The sequence below is a fragment of the Xenopus laevis genome, chromosome 7L, assembly GCF_017654675.1.
Source record: "Xenopus laevis strain J_2021 chromosome 7L, Xenopus_laevis_v10.1, whole genome shotgun sequence".
In the NCBI taxonomy this organism is placed as follows: Eukaryota; Metazoa; Chordata; class Amphibia; order Anura; family Pipidae; genus Xenopus; species Xenopus laevis.
In genome coordinates this window covers 120370435-120389106 of record NC_054383.1, presented here as the reverse complement: position 1 = coordinate 120389106, position 18672 = coordinate 120370435, and the positions used below count along the sequence as shown (strand labels likewise).

At 41.1% G+C, this 18672-nt stretch overlaps 2 protein-coding genes and 1 long non-coding RNA gene across 3 annotated transcripts in view; 2 read left to right on the top strand and 1 right to left on the bottom strand.

The window, feature by feature from the left end:
* hsd17b14.L (hydroxysteroid (17-beta) dehydrogenase 14 L homeolog) overlaps positions 1–811 on the top strand; it is a 22076-nt gene extending 21265 nt beyond the window's left edge. Inside the window, 1 exon segment of the mRNA NM_001135071.1 lies at positions 92–811. Within this exon segment, the coding sequence (NP_001128543.1) occupies positions 92–256 (165 nt within the window). The 3' untranslated portion in view covers positions 257–811.
* Positions 1–18672, bottom strand: part of LOC121395635 — a 24184-nt gene extending 5512 nt beyond the window's left edge. Inside the window, exon 1 of the long non-coding RNA XR_005962602.1 lies at positions 18465–18672. This is a non-coding gene — a long non-coding RNA (uncharacterized LOC121395635). The remainder of the gene's footprint in view (positions 1–18464) is intronic.
* Positions 5195–18672, top strand: part of bcat2.L (branched chain amino-acid transaminase 2, mitochondrial L homeolog) — a gene marked incomplete in the record, with an annotated part of 34659 nt that continues 21181 nt past the window's right edge. Inside the window, 1 exon segment of the mRNA NM_001112883.1 lies at positions 5195–5250. Within this exon segment, the coding sequence (NP_001106354.1) occupies positions 5215–5250 (36 nt within the window).

Here is an 18672-nt window from a genome sequence, read left to right as displayed (position 1 = left end):
AAGCAGTTTTCTGGTAAACTAGCAGCATGTGTGATTTCTGAATGTCATGGTACCATCGCCTCATTGGCTGCATGTTGTTTTGTCTCCGTAGCTGTTGGGGCGGATGGGCACAGCGGAGGAATGTGCTAAGGCAGCGCTGTATCTGGCGGCAGAAGGCACATTCTGCACTGGCATCGACCTTCTACTGACAGGAGGGGCGGAGCTCAACTACGCCAACAAAAGCCAGCAGAGGGCACGCAGCAGCATTTACCATTGACTCTTTATGTGACGTTACAACATAGTGGGCATCACACAAAGAGCTTTACTGGCCAAACGGGCAGGTCAGTGATATGGATTCAAGTTCCTGAAATTATACGAAATGTGTTCTACCATTGGAATGAAGATATTTCTCTAAGGCCAGTAGAGTAAAGCTAAGCCCTGCTGCAGAACCTCCTGGAAAACAGAACTGTCAATCCACTTTGTAGTTCAGGGAACTTGTTCGCACTTGTCCTTCCCTATGAAATCTCCACATGGTTACACAATGGCAGTAATTGCTGACGTTTTACACACACAGGTCTAGCTTTTTTAATTCTTTGTTACTACAATGCGATTGTTTTGGTGCCATTAACATACTGTAACTCTCATCATCCTCAGCAAAGCAAACACTGAACAAGCAGTATGGAACTGCCATTCCAAGGGGCCACATCCCTGCTTTTTTATCCCACAGGGGTCCTTTTTTCTTTCATGATTTTTAGGGTGTAGTTTTTATTTCTAAATGACACTGTTTACACTGAAAATAATTCGCTCTACAATATAAAATTTCATTCCTGAACCAGCAAGTGTATTTTTTTTAGTTGTAATATTGGTGTGTAGGTGCATCTCAGGTCATTTTGCCTGGTCATGTGATTTCAGAAAGAGCCAGCACTTTAGGATGGAACTGCTTTCTGACAGGCTGTTGTTTCTCCTACTCAATGTAACTGAATGTGTTGTAGTGGGACCTGGATTTTACTATTGAGTGTTATTCTTAAATCTACCAGGCAGCTGTTATCTTGTGTTAGGGAGCTGGTATCTGGTTACCTTCCCATTGTTCTTTTGTTAGGCTGCTGGGGGGAAAGAGAGGGGGTGATATCACTCCAACTTGCAGTACAGCAGTAAAGAGTGACTGACGTTTATCAGAGCACAAGTCACATGACCAGGGGCAGCTGAGAAACTGACAATAGGTCTTGCCCCATGTCAGATTTCCAAATTAAATATAAAAAGATATCTTAAACTAAAGTTGCCAACTCAACCCATTAAACCAAACACTTATAATATCTACACCCTGAAATAGATACACCCTGTTGATTACTAGTAAGATTAGAGCTTGAATGATGCCAGCACAGCCAGCAGCATGCACCTGCACTAATCATTGATCAACCCTGATATGGGTGGGGTTTCATTATACAGAAGAGGAGGCAACCCTCGCTGTGGGCAAGAGTAACCAAGCCAAAGCACATACATGTCATACAAGGAAGTAGGGAGTTTGTTGTGCTGTTGCTTAGAGCAGAGACTGGAGATATTTATATGGCTGCTTATATACACACATAGCTCCGGGAATGAGAAAAACAAACATTTTTGGGTGCATTTACATGTAATGTACTGTTACTCTGTTTCCTGCAGAAGCTCTTATATAGTTTATATGAATCAGCTGCTATGTTGCCATGGGGGATGGGGAGGTTCACCTACTTTTATGATCTTATAGAATGTCCTATTTGTAAGTGGTCTTTATTTATATACTTTTGTAATCATTTGCCTTCATCGCCTGCCTCTTTCTAGCTACCAATTAAATTGAACGGTGGTTGTTAGGAGACACTGACCCCAGCAGCCAGAGCTATTGCTCATGACAATGATTTGTATGTGTTATTGTCATTTGTTACTACTTATGTTTCTATTCAGGCCCTCTCCTATTCATCACTCATTCAAGCCACTGCCTAGTTACTGTAAATTGCTGAAAGACTCGCTGTCTACACTGTTAAAAAAGTAAACTTTTAGTATGTTATAGAATGACCAATCTAAGCAACTTTGCAACTGGCCTCCATTTGCCATCATCTTCTGACTCTTTTCAGCTTTCAAATGGGGGTCACTGACCCCATCTAAAAAAATCCTCTGTAAAGCTACAAATGTATTGTTATTACTAATTTTTATTACTCATGTTTCTATTCAGGTCCAGTCTCTTATTCTTCCAGTCTCTAATTCAATTCAGTGCAAGGTTGCTAGGGTAATTTTGCACCCCAGCAGCCAGATGGCTAAAATTGCAAACTGGAGAGCTGCTGAATAGAAAGCTAAATAATTCAATAACCACAAATAATACAAAAAATGAAAACCAATTGCAAATTGTCTCAGAATATCCCTCTCTACATCATACTAACAGTTAACTCTAAAGTGAGCAACCCCTTTAAAGGACCAGGAAAGCTTGAGCCACTGGTGGGGGAGGCAAATTATTAGAATCGCTGGAGGGTGCCTAACAGGTTTGGAGTGGCAATTTGTGGATTCAGTCACTATTTATTGGGCCAGTGAAGGGGCTTTGAAAACTTGAAATGCCCAGGGTCTGTTCTGACTCAGTCTGGGCATGGTACATAGCAAAAAAAAAAAAAAAAAAGCCAGTGACTCAGGATTTACTTGTCCTTTATATAAAGTATCCCTTTAAGTGAAAATAAACAGGGGGTCACGTGACATTCATTGGTCAAAGGGTTAACAACTTGCAGCAGGGCCAACTGCAATTCCCAACAACCCACAGCCTAAGGTTGTTAGTGGATACTGGGAGTTGTAGTAGTCTACAGCACTTGGAAGGTTTTCCTTACACCATTTATACTCGTGTACATGTACGGCTATAGTCTTGGAACGTTCCATTCCCAGCAGCAGGGTGTCACACGAATCCCCTATGATGTAGCCGTGACTGGGAATAACCTCAGCGGCCTGACTGATGTGTGACGTCAGTTGAGAGAGAGGCGGAGGCGCTACGCGGCATCTGATTGGTTAGGAAGGATTCCCTTTCTCAGTGAAGGCGTCCTTGTCTCTGAATGGTCACACTAGGGAGGTGGGTCGCAAGTAGCGTTCCTATTGGACGAGACTGACAGCGGGATTTCACAGGAAGATGCTTTGTCTCAGCTGATGGCGGGGGACAACATTACTGTTACACCGCGGCCTGCAACGGCCTGCTGTCCTTGGAGCCTGCAAATATCCCTAGAACCATCTCTACAATACTGTAGCCTCCATAGCTTGGCCTTACATGTTTAGCTTTTGTAGAACTACAGCTTTTTCCTGGCAGCCCACAACAGCAGCTGGGATATTGGGCGTTGTAGTTCTTTATGTGGCTGGAATTACCCCTCCTATGTTCCAAGATCAGACTTGGCACTAAATTCATCCCCTTTGCTGTGTACTAAGCAAAATCAATGATTAAAATCGGATTTAGGCTTCAAAACTGTGTGTTTGTATTTGTTCATTGTGACATGAGGTTCTGCAGCAGGGGAATTCTGCTGATTTAGTCAATGTACTTAAAGGTATCCGTCACCTTTAAATTAACTGTTAGTATGACGTTGAGAGTGATATTCTATTACAATTTGCAATTGGGTTTCATTTTTTATTATTTGTAGTTTCTGAGTTATTTAGCTTTTTATTCGGCAGCTCTCCGGGTCGCAATTTCGGCAATGTGGTTGCTAGGGTCCAAATGACCCTAGCAACCATGCATTGATTTGAATAAGAGACTGGAATATAAATAGGAGGACTGAATAGTAAGATGAGTAATACGTAACAATAACTATAAATTTGTAGCCTCACAGAGCATGAAAACAGTCAGAAGAAAAAGGCACCTTGAGGTGGGCAATATTGGGCTGATCCGATCATGGGTCTTAGGGCCCAACGATCTAATCACAACGAGGAGAATACAGACAGTTGGACCGAGGAATGAATCAACCATAAAAAAGAAGTCCAATTGAAAAGTTGCTTAGACTGAGCCATTCTATAACATACTAAAAGTTAACTTAAAGATGAACCACCCCCTTAACGGTTTTTTTTTTGTCTAGTTTTTAGTCTAGGTTGCTCTGGGTTACTAGACATGTCCAGGGTCAGACTGGGGGGCCTGGGCCATCCTGCCCCCCTCCCACCCTGTACTTTTTTCTTTCGCTACTGGAACAGGAGAGGGTGGTTGGGGGCAGTTGTGACTAGGGTTGCCATCTTTTCTGGAAAAAAATACCGGCCTTCCTATATCTTTATGTTTTTTCCCTATGAATAACATTGCCATCAAGCAATATTTTTACCAGGCTAGGCCAGTAAAATACGGGCCTAGTGGTGACAGATTCGGGCAGGGAGTGGGTTAGGGCTGGCGGGGCCCACTAGGGTTTTTCCGATATCCCACTGGCCCAGTCCACCCTGGACATGTCCTGCTTAAGTCACAGATGTTCAAAAGGTAGACTAGTAGAAGATCACAGGAGCCCACACACGTCTCCATTACAGGGAGCTTGCTATTCAATGGCTTGAGAAATGGATAGCGTTCATTTAAATACAGCACTCTCTGGTTTCTTCCAGATGAATGTACAGTATATAACTGAAATGATCTATGGCACTGTAGGCTATATACACTAGACCCTGACAGTAAGACTGGGCACCCCTGAATTTGGTTGTCTGAATAAACAAGTAAAAGTAATGGCAGTACCTCTGGGTTACTGCTGTGGGACAAACTAAAAGCCTGACCCATTGGCATTGACACCAATCTTCATTCATATGTGCAGCTGCCCCCAGTTTTAGTTATTAAGGACATTGGCTACAAGCTCTGCTGGGGCAGAGATTGGTGTGAAGACTGGACAGAGACTGTAAATGGCTCTATCTATATACAGTACACACAATGTGCAAAAGGAGGCAAGGAGTGTAATGAAAAAGGCTTCCCCTATCTGAAGCCATTATTCCTGATTTCACATCACTTGCTCCTCGCCCTTTCTACTGTTTACAGGAAGGAATCTGTATAACTATAGTGTGTGGCCCTTAGGCTACTGCCAGTTGCACCCACAGCAGTTCTGTTGCCGGGATTCTGATTTAACCCCTTGTTCTGCAAAGCCTCCCAGCCCTGTGTTCCTGATTGTATGACTTGTGTGAACTTGGCCCCGCCTCCCCCGCTCTACCAATCCCCTTCAGCTCGGAACCGTAGCGTTGAGGAACGCTTTAGTTGCAGTCCGGGGTTGAACGAGCGCGCACACTTGCACCATGGCAGCCACCGTAGCAGCTTTATCCGGACTGAAGGTAAGCCCCGGTGGGCGCTAATACTGAGTCTTTATTTATTATGGCCCGTCACTGAATGGGTGGGTTACAGCAGCTGAGTCTGCGCAGTGGAAGAGGGGAATAGTGATTGTAGCACCTTGGGGAGTGTGGGTTACCCAGTGTTTCCTATTGATATCCCATAAACTGGCAGTTGCAAAGGGGCAATCCCCTGGGCATGGAGCAGCATGGAAAGGGCTGTGGCACAGTTCTGGGGTGCAAGGGGGTGTGTTTTTCATGTATAGATATATAGGCAACAGCAATAACATAATTATCAGTGCCAATTATTCATTCTCTTAATCAGTGTTTATATCTTCATATGGGCTTCATAGCATAAGGGTTGCTACAAAAACCACTGCTGGTTGGAGTGGGTCTTTATAGTCACCTTAACACTATCATTACAGTACAGACAGCAGTAAAGATAAAACCATTCTGTACCAGATTGGGCACCAAAAACGACTTTCAGACTTGGATCCAGGGACGTCACGTAACTACAGAGAAAGCCGACCCCGGGGTCGGACTGTGGGGCCCACCAGGGCTGCTGTCTCAGGGCCCCCTCAGAACCTCAACCGCAACCTCCCTTCAGCCCCCCTCACGCGAGTGTGTGCCCATACCTTCACTTGCCACAACCGGGGCCAGAAAGGGTTGTCGGGGCCAGAAATAGCAGGGAGTGGGTTTTAGCCGGCTGGGGTCTGACCCTGGCAGACCCTGTGGTTGCAGAGGGGCCCAGCAGTGTAGAGAACCCTAATTAGTGAGCAATTTAAACATATCTTGAGAGAATAGGTCAACTTTCAAAGTTTTGGGGCCCTAAAAGGAATTTGCTGTGGGGCCCAGTAACATCTAGTTATGCCACGGCTTGGATCATACCTGCAACGTATACAAATGCCCATCTAATGTCATAGAGCTTAACAGTAAAATCGTCTTAGAGCCAAGCCTGGGGAATATCGTGTGTGTGTGTGTGTATTTATATATATATATATATATATATATATATATATATATATATATATATATATATATATATATATATATATATATATATATATATATATATATATATATATATATATATATATGTCTGTCTATACCCCCTAGTATCCTGTTAGCTTCTGAGTCTCAGTAATACCTGTCATGCCAGTTCCAGGCAACTTCCAGCCCTAAAGAAGTCGGTCAACTACAGGATATTGTTGAAGTATACGCTGTCAGGTGCTCCAGGGAGTTGTAGTTTCAACAGTCTACACTTACCTACCTCTCAACTAAAGGTGGCCATACACAACAAGATTTGCTTGTTTGGCGAGGTCGCCAAGCAAGCGGATCTTAACCCGTTCTGGTTAATCCGATCTGGGTCTTAGGGCCAAACAATCGGATTACAACTAAGGAAATAGGCGTTGACGGCACGAGGACCTCATCTTCAAAAAAAAAAAACCTGCCCAATTGATATCTGCCAGATTTTTGGCCTGATATCGACGGGGAGACTCGTCGGAACGCCCCATACATGGGCAGATAAGCTACCGAATTGGTGTAAAGGAACGATATCGGTAGCTTTAATCTGCCTGTCTATGGCCACCCTTAGATATGTTCATACCTGTAATTGGATGCACCTGCTCTGTGGAGCTGTCGGCTATGGTGGAGCATGCCTCTTACATCTCTCCCTGCTTTTTTCCATGTATAGGAACTTAAAGCCATTTGAGATTCCATTGCAGAGAGCCTAGCTACCTTGGTGGGATTGGCAGAAGCCTTCAGTTGTAAAAAAAAAAAATAATGCAAGCAGTTGTATATGGAACTGGAAGAACCTGTTCAAGGTCATGCTGTAACATTAGAGAGCCCTCCTTGCTTTCTGGCATGCTTCACTGCTGCTCTTCTGTATATCCTTACAACAAATAAATAGTTTCACAACATTGACAAGACAGGTGATCTTTATCAGGCTATTTGTTGTAAAGGCTCACACTTTTGCCTGTCATGCACGGAGGGATCCCTAGTAGAATTTAGTGAAAGACTGGAAACAATTTATCCAGAATGCTTAGGACCTGGGTTGGGATCTTTCTGTAATTTGGATCCCCATAACTTAAATCTGCTAAAACATATTAATATGTTAATAATATAAACATTAAATAAACCTATTAAGATTGGATTAATTATATCTTAGCTGGGACACAGTACAGTCTACTGTTTTATTATTACTGAGAAAAAGGAAATCACATTAAAACATTTGAATTATTTGCTTATAATAGAGTCTATGGGACATGGCCTTCCCATAATTTGCAGCCTGTGCTCCTATGGAGAGTATGGGCCTACGATCGGATCAGCCCAATATTGCCCAACTCAAGGTGAGCATATCGGGGAGAAATCCTATTTTATGACGACCTTGCCCAAACGAGCAGATCTTTGTATGTATGACCATCTTAAAGGAATTGTTCAGTGTAAAAATAAAAACTGGGTAAAAAGATAGGCTGTACAAAATAAAAAATGTTTCTAATATAGTTAGTTAGCCAAAAATGTAATGTATAAAGGCTGGAGTGATTTGATGTATAACAAGCCAGTCAGAGCACTACTTCCTGCTTTTCAGCTCTCTTGGTTTACACTGACTGGTTACCCTGGTTACCAGGCAGTAACCAATCAGAGACTTGAGGGGGGGCCACATGGGTCATTTCTGTTGCTTTTGAATCTGAACTGAATGCTGAGGATCAATTACAAACTCACTGAACAGAAATGTCCCATGTGGCTCCCCTTCAAGTCGCTGACTAACTCAGAGTTATAGAGCTGAAAAGCAGGAAGTTGGATTCTGGCTGTTTTATTAGACATCTGTTCACTCCAGCCTTTATATATTACATTTTTGTCTAACTAACTATATTAGAAACATTTTTTATTTTGCACAGCCTATCTATTTACACAGTTTTTATTTTCACACTGAACTATTCCTTTAAGACATTTATAACGTTTAAAAGTAACAACCAGGAGTTAAGCAATTCAATAGCAATTGTTTTTGCAAAAAAACCTTTAAAAGCACCTGAAAAATTTTAATAAATGTATACTGGAAAGTTGCTTAGAATTATGTTTTCTTTTATTAGGCAAATTTTTAATTTGGGGTTGGCTTGCCCTTTAAGAACCAGGTTTACAGAAATAAAGGGCTTAAAGGAGAAGGAAAGGTTAAAACTGAGTAAGCCTTATCAGAAAGGTCCATCTAAATATACCAGTAAACCCCCAAATAAGTGCTGCTCTGAGTCCCCTGTCAAAAGAAACACTGCATTTCTTTCCTTCTATTGTGTACACATGGGCTTCTGTATCAGACTTCCTGCCTTCAGCTTAAACCTCATTGCCCTGGGCAAGAGCATGCTCAGTTTGCTCCTCTTCCCCTCCCCTCCCTTCTCTGCTGTAATCTGAGCCCAGAGCAGGGAGAGATTCAGGCAGGAAGTGATGTCACACCACATTAATACTGCAGCTCCTATCCTAAACAAACAGAGAGTTTCTAAAGCTTTTTACTCAGGTATGGTTAAACATTCTACAGAATAAATATAGCATTCTAGCTTGCACTATTGCAGCTAATCTATTGGCAATAAAATGCCTCTGTAGCTTTCCTTCTCCTTTAAGAATACAGAACAGTGCTCTTGCTTTTTCCAGTCAACCCTTCTGTCCTTCATACTCTGCCAGGAAAGCATGGGGCAAGCAAACTGGCACTGACTTATCCTGTGACCTTGTGTTGGGAATTCATATTAATTGTCCCAGGATACCATCAGTTCTTGGGCCTTAAACTGGCCATACATACAGAGATCCGCTCGTTTGGGAGGTCGCCAAACAAGTGGAACTCTCTCCAATATGCCCGCCTTGAGGTGGTTCGATCGTGGGTCTTATCGGATCACAACGAGGAGAATACAGACAGTCGGATCGAGGACTGCATAAACGAACAGTTTGACATATGGCTGACTTTCGGCCAGATATCGATTGGGGATCCTGTTGGAGGGCTCTATTCACTTCCCAATTAGCTGCCGACTTAATCACTTAATCTGTCAGCAGTTTATATCTGCTAGTGTATGGGGGCCTTTACTCTTTGTGGGGCAATCGATAAAACCACAGTGGGTCCAAGAAACCTGATCGGGAACCTTTGGCACATATAAAAGAGTATGAAGGGAGCTATGGGAAATTCTGTATTCAGGACTTGAGGTGTATTTTTTGATAGATGGGTGGGATTAAAGGAATTGTTCAGTGTAAAAATAAAAATTGGGTAAATAGATAGGCTGTGCAAAATAAAAAAAGTGTTTCTAATATAGTTAGCCAAAAATTTAAAGTAAAAGTTGGAGTGACTGGATGTCTAACATAATAGCCAGAACACTACTTCCTGCTTTTTAGCTCTCTTGGTTTACACTGACTGGTTACCCTGGTAACCAGGTAGTAACCAACCAGAGACGTGAGGGGGGGGGCACATGGGTCATATCTGTTGCTTTTGAATCTGAGCTGAATGCTGAGGATCAATTGCAAACTCACTAAACGGTTATGTCCCATGTGGCCCCCCCTTCAAGTCGCTGACTAACTCAAGAGTTAGAGAGCTGAAAAGCAGGAAGTAGTGTTCTGGCTATTATGTTAGACATCCAGTCACTCCAGCCTTTATACATTATATTTTTGCATAACTAACTATATTAGGAACATTTTTTATTTTGCACAGCCTATCTATTTACCCAGTTTTTATTTTCACACTGAACTGTTCCTTTAAGAAACTGAAGGCATGGGTGCTGCTTGGGTGAATTGCAACCAAAATAAGTCTTGGGCTTAGGGTTGCCAACTGTTGGGTTTTGACCCGTGCAGCCCAGTTTTTTGAACGGCTGCCCTGGTCAAAACTGCCTGCCTGGTTTTCCATATTAGGAAAACTGGGCAGGATTCCCTGTGATTGACGCGGCATTGGGCAATTGCCGATTGCCACGTAATTGTCCCACCCTGCGATGTCATGGGCCAGCCCCGACAACCCAGTCCAGGGTTTAACCGGAAGAAAGATGGCAACCCTTCTTGGGCTTCCACGGGTCTCTAATTATGCCACATCAAACATTTAAACTGAGCTAATAAAATAAACAGAGGATTTACCACTTGGAATCTTCAGGGTGTGAATTGGAATGCATTGTGAGCATGGAAGTCTATATAAGTCAGCGTGGCACAGAAATCTGCTCCATTCTCTTGGCACACGATGCACATCACCACCCCTTTTACTAATCTCCAAGCTTTGCCAGCTTCACAGTACGGCTGAAAGAAGACAGGCTGCCTGCCATCCTCCACTTTTATATGACTATACAACTAATTAACATGTCAAAGCTTCCATAATTGTCATGATTTCTGGATATATTTTTCAACACGTTTAGGTTGGATTCATTTTATCAGAGTTAATATAAACCTCTCGCCATTAATGAAACCGACAGTAAATGAAATGCCAAATAAATTAGAACTACGTGAAGCCAACCTACTACAGGTAAGGGACCTGTTATCCAGAATGCTCAGGACCTGGGGTTTTCTGAATAAGGGATCTTTTTGTAGTTTGGATCTCCATACCTTGTCTACTAAAAAAAAATATTTAAGCATTAATTAAACCCAATAGGATGGTTTCACAACCTATAAGGATTAAATACAATTTAGCTGGGATATTGTTTTACTACCACATGTATGTAACCTGTTATCCAGAATGCGTGAGACTTGTTGTTTTATGGATAACGGATCTTTTTCTAATTTGGATCTTCAAAATCTTCTAGTTTACTAGAAAATCATTGAAAAATTAAATAAATCCATTAGGCTGGTTTTGCTTCCAATAAGGATTAATTCTATCGTCGTTGGGATCAAGTACAGGTATGGGATCTGTTATCTGGAAACCCGTTATCCACAAAGCTCCGAATTACAAAAAGGCCATCTCCCATAGACTTCCAAATAATCCAAATTTTTATATATGATTTCCTTTTTATCTGTAATAATAATAATAAAACAGTAGTTTGTACTTGATCCCAACTAAGATATAATTAATCCTTATCGGAAGCAAAACCAGCCTATTGGGTTTATTTAATGTTTAAATGATTTTCTAGGAGACTTGGGGTATGAAGATCCAAATTACCGAAAAACCCAGGTCACAAGCATTCTGGATATCCAGTCCCATACCTGTACAAGGTACTGTTTTATTATTACAAAGAAAAGAATCATTTTTTAAAATTTAAATTATTTGGATAAAATGGAATCTATGGGAGATGGCCTACCCATAATTCAGAGCTTTATGGATAACGGGTTTCTGGATAACAGAATCTATACCTGTACAGAGAAAAATCCTTTTTAAACTTTGAATTATTATGGGAGAAGGCCTTCCTATAATTCGAAGCTTTCTGGATAACAGATCCCATACCTGTATAAGCATAACTATACACATGCAGTGTCTTACTGGTGCTTTGTAATTGGGATGTTATCTCTGCAATCTCTGGCCTCATTGGCTTTGCTCAGGCACCTGCTTACTGAATGGCTGCTCATACTACTCATTCCTTTGCCTTGATGTCCTTCATAAGGCTGTTCATACAGGTACTGGGGAATGGAATGAGGAAGCACCTGAAATGCACTAAAGGAGTTGTCTAAAAGGAGTTTTAAGCCTCAAATGAGATATTTTGCAATTCTAAATATTAAGGATGAACCGAATCCAGGATTCGGGCCTTTTTCAGCAGGATTCGGGCGAATCCTTCTGCCCCGCTGAACCGAATCATAATTTGCATATGCTAATTAGGGGCGTTGAGGGAAATCGTGTGACTTTTTGTCACAAAACAAGGAAGTAAAAATGTTTTCCCCTTCCCACCCCTAATTTGCATATGCTAATTAGGATTCGGTTCGGTATTCGGCCAAATCTTTCGCAAAGGATTCTGGGTATGGCAGAACCCAAAATAGTTGATTCGGTGCATCCCTACTAAATATGCTTTAAAGGAGAGTTCAACCCGTAGTTAAAAAAAACCCCTACCCTGTGTAGACCCCCCTCCCTCCTTCCCCCCCAGTCTACCTGCCCCCCCCCCCGGGCAAATGGCCCTTATTTTTTACTCACCCCTCTGTGCAGATTCTAGGCACTGGAGTTCACCGGCACCATCTTCTTTGTTCTGTCTTTTTCGGAAGTTTCGGCGTATGCGCAGTTGGAGTAAATTACCGGTCCCGAACCACTGCATGCGCCAAAAGTTAAGAACATTTTTCTGAAATTTTTGGCGCATGTGCAGTTGTTCGGGACTGGAAATTTATTCCAACTGCGAATGCGCCGAAAATGCTTACCGGAGAAGAAGAAGATGGCTGCCATGAACGATGAGGCCAGAATTTGCACAGAGGGGTGATTAAAAAATAGGGGCCTTTGCCCGGGGGGAGGTAGGCTAGGGGGAGGGTTTTTTTTTTTTAAACTACAGGTTGAATTCTCCTTTAAATCTGGGGCGTAACTACAGACCTGCAGGGGGCCCAGCAGGAATAGGGGCCTCATTGATAAAAATGCTCAACCTCTTGACATTTTTTGGGCCTGAAAAATGATTTGCTGTTGGGCCCAGTAATTTCTTGTTATGCCACTGAATTATTAAAACCTGATCTATTTCAGCTCACGGCTGTGAAAACCATCCAGGAGAAAACGGACAAATATAGATAAGAAATGAAATCTCATAAACTATAAATGTCAGTGATCTCATGGAAATACATACAGTCTGCTCAAGCCAAGACACACCTAAAGTCACTACAATGTTACGCTAACGTCGGGGTCAGAGAGAAAGAATGTTAATTGCAGGATTCACTCTTGGGTTTCCCTATGGCCGACGGCAAATGGCCTTTTGGTCTTTTTCTTGAAAGAATTAGCGCCGGCCTCAGGCCGTTTGTATTCTTCAGACCTGAGGTTTTTCCTAGAACTACTTTTTTTTTTCATGTAATTTGCATTGCAACTCAACTCAACCCAAATCTACATTTAAACAGTAAGGGGGTTATTTATCAAAGGCTGAGTTGTTTTTTCCATCAGCTTTTGAGGGTATTTTTCAATCTAAACTCAATTTTTTGGGTTCAATAGAAAAAACTTGAAAAATTCAAGTTAAAAAGAAAAAAAAAATAATAGAACTTTTCATGATTTATAAAACCCGACCCTGGAAATAGCTCGAATCCGAAAATACACCATCTAAAACCTGTCGAGGTCATGTAGGAGTCAATGGCAGAGGTCCCTTGAACCATTTGCAGATGCTTGTAGCCTTCATGATTTTCAGGCTTTTTTTCAGTGTTTTTTCGAGGGGGTTTGCTCGAAAACTCGAGCGATTTGAGTTTTTTTTCACTGAAAACTCGATTAATTGGAGTATTCGAGTTTTTCACCCAGACTACACTGATTCGAGTTTTTTGCATTCAAGTTTTTTCTTAAATTAAAAACCATTCAAATTGTGAGTTTATTCGAGTTCATTCAAGGTCTAAAAAAAGCTCACAAAGCTCTAAAATTCGACCTTTGATAAATAACTAGGGATGCACCGAACCACTATTTTGGATTCGGCCGAACACCTGAATCCTTTGCAAAAGATTCAGCTGAATCCTAATTTGCATAAGCAAATTAGGGATGGGAAGGGGAAACCGTTTTTACTTCCTTGTTCTGTGACAAAAAGTTAAGCGATTTCCCTCCCCGTCCCAAATTTGCATATCCAAATTAGGATTCGGTTCGGCCAGGCAGAAGGATTCGGCCAAATCCGAATCCTGCTGACAAAGGCCGAATCCTGAACCGAATCCTGGATTTGGTGCAATACTATAAATAACCCCCTAAATGAACCCAATAGGATTGTCATTTTATTACAGAGATTAATTTATTTTTTGGCTTTAAGGGGTTGTCCACCTTTAAATTAACTTATAGTATGATGTAGAGAGTGATATTGTAAGACAATTTGCATTTGTAGTCTGGTTGCTAGGGTCCAAGTTATCCTAGCAACTATGCATTGATTTGAATAAGAGCCTGGAATATGAATAGGAGAGGTCTGAATAGAAAGATGAGTAATAAAAAGTAGCAATGACATTACATGTGTGGCCTTACAGAGCATTTTTTCTTTAGGATGGGGGTGACCCCCATTTGAAAGCCGGAAAGAGTCAGGAGACGAAGAAGGCAAATAATTCAAAAACGATTAAGAAATTAATAATGAAGAATTGCTTAGAATTGACCATTCTATAACATACCGACTTAAAGGTGAACCACCCTTTAATAAAGGAGAACTAAAGCCTAAAAATGAATGACTAAAAACACCATATGCTATATAATAAACTCATTGCACGAAGCTAAAGTTTCAGCTTGTCAATAGCAGCAATGATCCAGGACTTCAAACTTGTCACAGGGGGTCACCATCTTGGAAAGTGTCTGTGACACTCACATGCTCAGTGGGCTCTGAGCAGCTGTTGAGAAGCTAAGCTTAGGGCTCGTCACTAATTATCCAGCAGAAAATGAGGTCCCCCTGTAATATAAGCTGATGCTACAGGTTTGCTGATTATTACATTCTGATGCTAATTGCACTGGTTTCTGTGCTGCCATGTAGTAATTATCTGTATTAATTACTAATCAGCCTTATATTGTGACATTTCTATTCTATGTGTACTGTATATTGTGAGTGGGTCCCTAAGCTCAGTAAGTGACAGCAGCACAGAGCATGTGCAGTGAATCAGCAGAAAAGAAGATGGGGAGCTACTGGGGCATCTTTGGAGACACAGATCTTTACTGCTAAAGGGCTGTGGTTGCCTTGGGCTGGTACAGAAGCCCAAAACATAATGTACAACATTTCTAGCTACTTCTTTAGTTAATTAGTTCTCCTTTAACCCCAAACTGCCCTTCCATTGTCCACTTCTTTTTTACTCCTGCCATTGCCAACAAAATCCCTCTTTTCTGTTTAGACCCAGTATCTTTACATTTCCCTATAATTATATCCTGTAAATAGAATGTTAAATCCATATCCTGCCAAACTCAAGTTTATTTTGGAGGCAAAAGTGGAACCTTTCTGTGGAGCAATGCTGGGGCAAGTCGGAGCAGGAGAATTGTCTGTAGGTCTCAGCACAGACAGGACATTATAGGTCAGCGTTGTATAATCTGGCTGGTGATGAAATGGGACCCAGTAATTGTACCTACTGACTGATAAACCTTCCCTGCAATAGAGGCAACAGATGTTACACTAAATAGGGACAACTGACGGCTGTAATATGAGTGAGCAAAAGGTTCAAACAGGAAAACAACTACTCGCCATGTGTGCAAAGCAGTCACAGTGCATTATGGGGTCTGTAGTTCACACATACAGGTGTGGGACCAATTATCCAGAATGCTAGGGACCTGGGGGTTTCCAATAATGGAATCTTTCTGTAATCTGGATCGCCCTACCTTAAGGGGCATATTTATCAAGGGTCGAATTGAAAAAAACATCTAAATTTGAATTAAAAAAGACCAACCAAAATTAAGTCTGTTTTTTTAGGTCGAATAGGTCCGTTTTTGATCGTATAGGTCCGTAATCAGGCGAATTCGAATCGAAGGAATAGTGTATTCGATTTGAAGTTTTTCCGCAAAAAAACATTTTTTCAAAGTCCACCAATTGACTCCAAATAGGTTCTAGGAGGTCCCCCATAGGCTAAAACAGCACTTCGGCTGTTTTTTTAGATGGCGAATGGTCGAAGTCGAATTTTTAAAGAGACAGTACATGATAAATTTTGATATTCAAATTCTTTAATTTTTTTCAAATAAGAATCGAATTTGGACTATTCCCTAGTCGAACTACACAAAAAAATTGCTTGAAATTCAAAATTTTTTTCAATCGCCTCAACCTTTGCTAAATCTGCCCCTAAGTCTACTAAAAAAAAATAAGCGGAAAAGAATCACAAGAAGAAGGTAAATAATTCAAAAAATATAAAAAAAATAAATAAACTTATGAAGACCAATTGAAAAGTTGCTTAGAATTAGCCATTCTATAACATACTAAAAGTTCATTTAAAGGTGAACCATTCCTTTAAATAAACCCAATAGGCTGGTTTTGCTTCCAATAAGGATTAATTATATCTTCGTTGGGATCAAGTACAAGGTACTATTTTATTATTACAATATTATTACAATTTAAAAAATTTGGATTATTTTGATAAAATGGAGTCTATGGGAGACTGCCTTAATTCAGAGCTTTCTGGGTAACCGGTTTCTGGATAACAGATTCCATACCTGTACCAGAATGAAAGGCATCGCTGGTGCACATGATTGGCAGCAGAGGTTTCCAGACATTTCTGGTTTTAGAACCCCCTTTGGGTTTGGCTGCTTTTATTACATAACCCCACCTGTGTTAAATGAACATTTTAAAGCCATCTTGAATTCTTCAAACCAGTACAGTATAAGATCCGTTACCCGGAAACCCATTATGCATAAAGCTGTTAAGGGAAGATCATCTCCTGTAGACTCGATTATAAACAAATAATCCAAATTTATAAAAACAATTTCTTTTTTCTCTGTCCTAATAAAACCGTAGCTTGTACTTGATCCCAACTAAGATATAATTAATCCTTTTTTGGGGGCAAAGCAATACAATTGGGTTTATTCAATGTTTACATGACTAGTAGATTTAAGGTATGAAGGATCCAAATGACAGAATCCGTTATCCAGATCATTCTGGATAACAGCCTGTAGCATTGTGCCTTTATATGGTCGTAAAACTCCCTGGTGGCTTTTAATACGCCTATACTATTTAATGGGGAGGGGGTGCATTATTCACTATATGACACCCCCCCCCCCTTACTGGAAGTTGTGGATTCAAATTAACATAGTGCAGCATTCATAAATTATTTTCCAGCAGGCTAATGTAAAATATTTGAAACCTATCATTTGTGTGTCTGTCACTTTAAGAAAGAAGAGACTGGTCTGCACCGTGCTGTCAGCACTAGTGTGAGATTTTTCCATTGCTTAATGATCTGCACTAGATATGTAGGATAAACTGCAAGCACAGCCAACTGGAACATGTGACTGGAGCCAGCGTAGGTAACGGCACTGGATAGTAGTGCTGAGTAGGCGTTCCCACTGGCCATCACGTTGCTTTTATTCTCATTGGCATGTTTTTTTGTAATATTTTCATTAGAAACCAAAATAAAGTGAGATAAAACACATGGGCCAATCATTTTACATCTACAAATTCCAGGCATTTCCCAGCATTTCTTCTGGCAGGACTGGTTAGAATTGAACTGTTTTTTGTAAATTGCAACCTGTCCGATTCTGATCGGCACCATTAAGATGCCGACTTGGTCTGGAGTGCCAGCTTAAAGGGGTTATTCACCTTTGAGTTAACTTTTATGATGATGTAGCAGGCAATATTCTGAGACAACTTGCAATTGTTTTTCATTTTTTATATGTTTTTTTTATAGTTATTTAGCTTTTTAGTGAGCGGCTCACCACTTTGTAAGTTCAGCAATCTGGTTGCTAGGGTCCAAATTACCCTAGCAACCATGCATTGATTTGAATAAGAGACTGGAATATGAATAGGAGAGGCCTAAATAGAAAGATGAGTAATATAATGTAGCAATAACAATGCATTTGTAGCCGTACAGAGCACTTTTTTTTTTAGATGGGGTCAGTGACCCTCACTTAAAAGCTGGAAAGACTCGGAAGTAAAGGGCAAGTATTTAAAAAAAACTTTAGAAAATAATGTACCACCCTTTTGGTAGAGGCCAGTGTAACAACAATACAATATACAATATTTTGTAGAGAGAAACAGCCTTTAAATGAGGTAACTGAATCTGGGTCCTGTCTGAATCATATTGGTAAACACTGCTCTAAATGGGTTTTTCTTAACCTTGTGTCTCCAGATGTTGCAGGACTACTACTCCCAACATGCTATATAGCAGGGATGCTGGGATTGTAGTACAGGTATAGGACCTGTTATCTCGAATATGCTCGGGACCTGGAGTTTGCCAGATAAGTGATCTTTCCATAAGTTGGATCTCCACACCTAAAGCCTACTAAAAAAATCATTTAAACATTAAATAAACCCAGCAGGATTGTTGTTCCTCCAATAAGGATTTGTTATATCTTAGTTGGGATCAAGTACAAGCTACTGTTTTATTATTACAGAGAAAAAGGGTATATACATTTAAAACTTGCTTAAAATGGAGTCTGTGGGAGATGGTCAGGATAACGGACCCCGTACCTGTACAGATTAACCATGTGGAAAACACTATTATGGTGCAGTCTGGGCGACTCTTTATTTTGTACATACCGGGATCCAGCAGGAGAACCGTTTGTTATTTTTGCTCTGGATCTTGACTCGTAAATCCCCTTGTGTCAGACCACCTTCTCCTCCTCACATGACTCCATCATACTCCTGCTGAGCCCCTGAATTTGCACAGGCCAGAGTGGGACTCAGCGACTTGCTCCTCTCCTCAGCCATAATGAGCTTCCATCTGCTGTCTCTTTAGGGTGCAAAG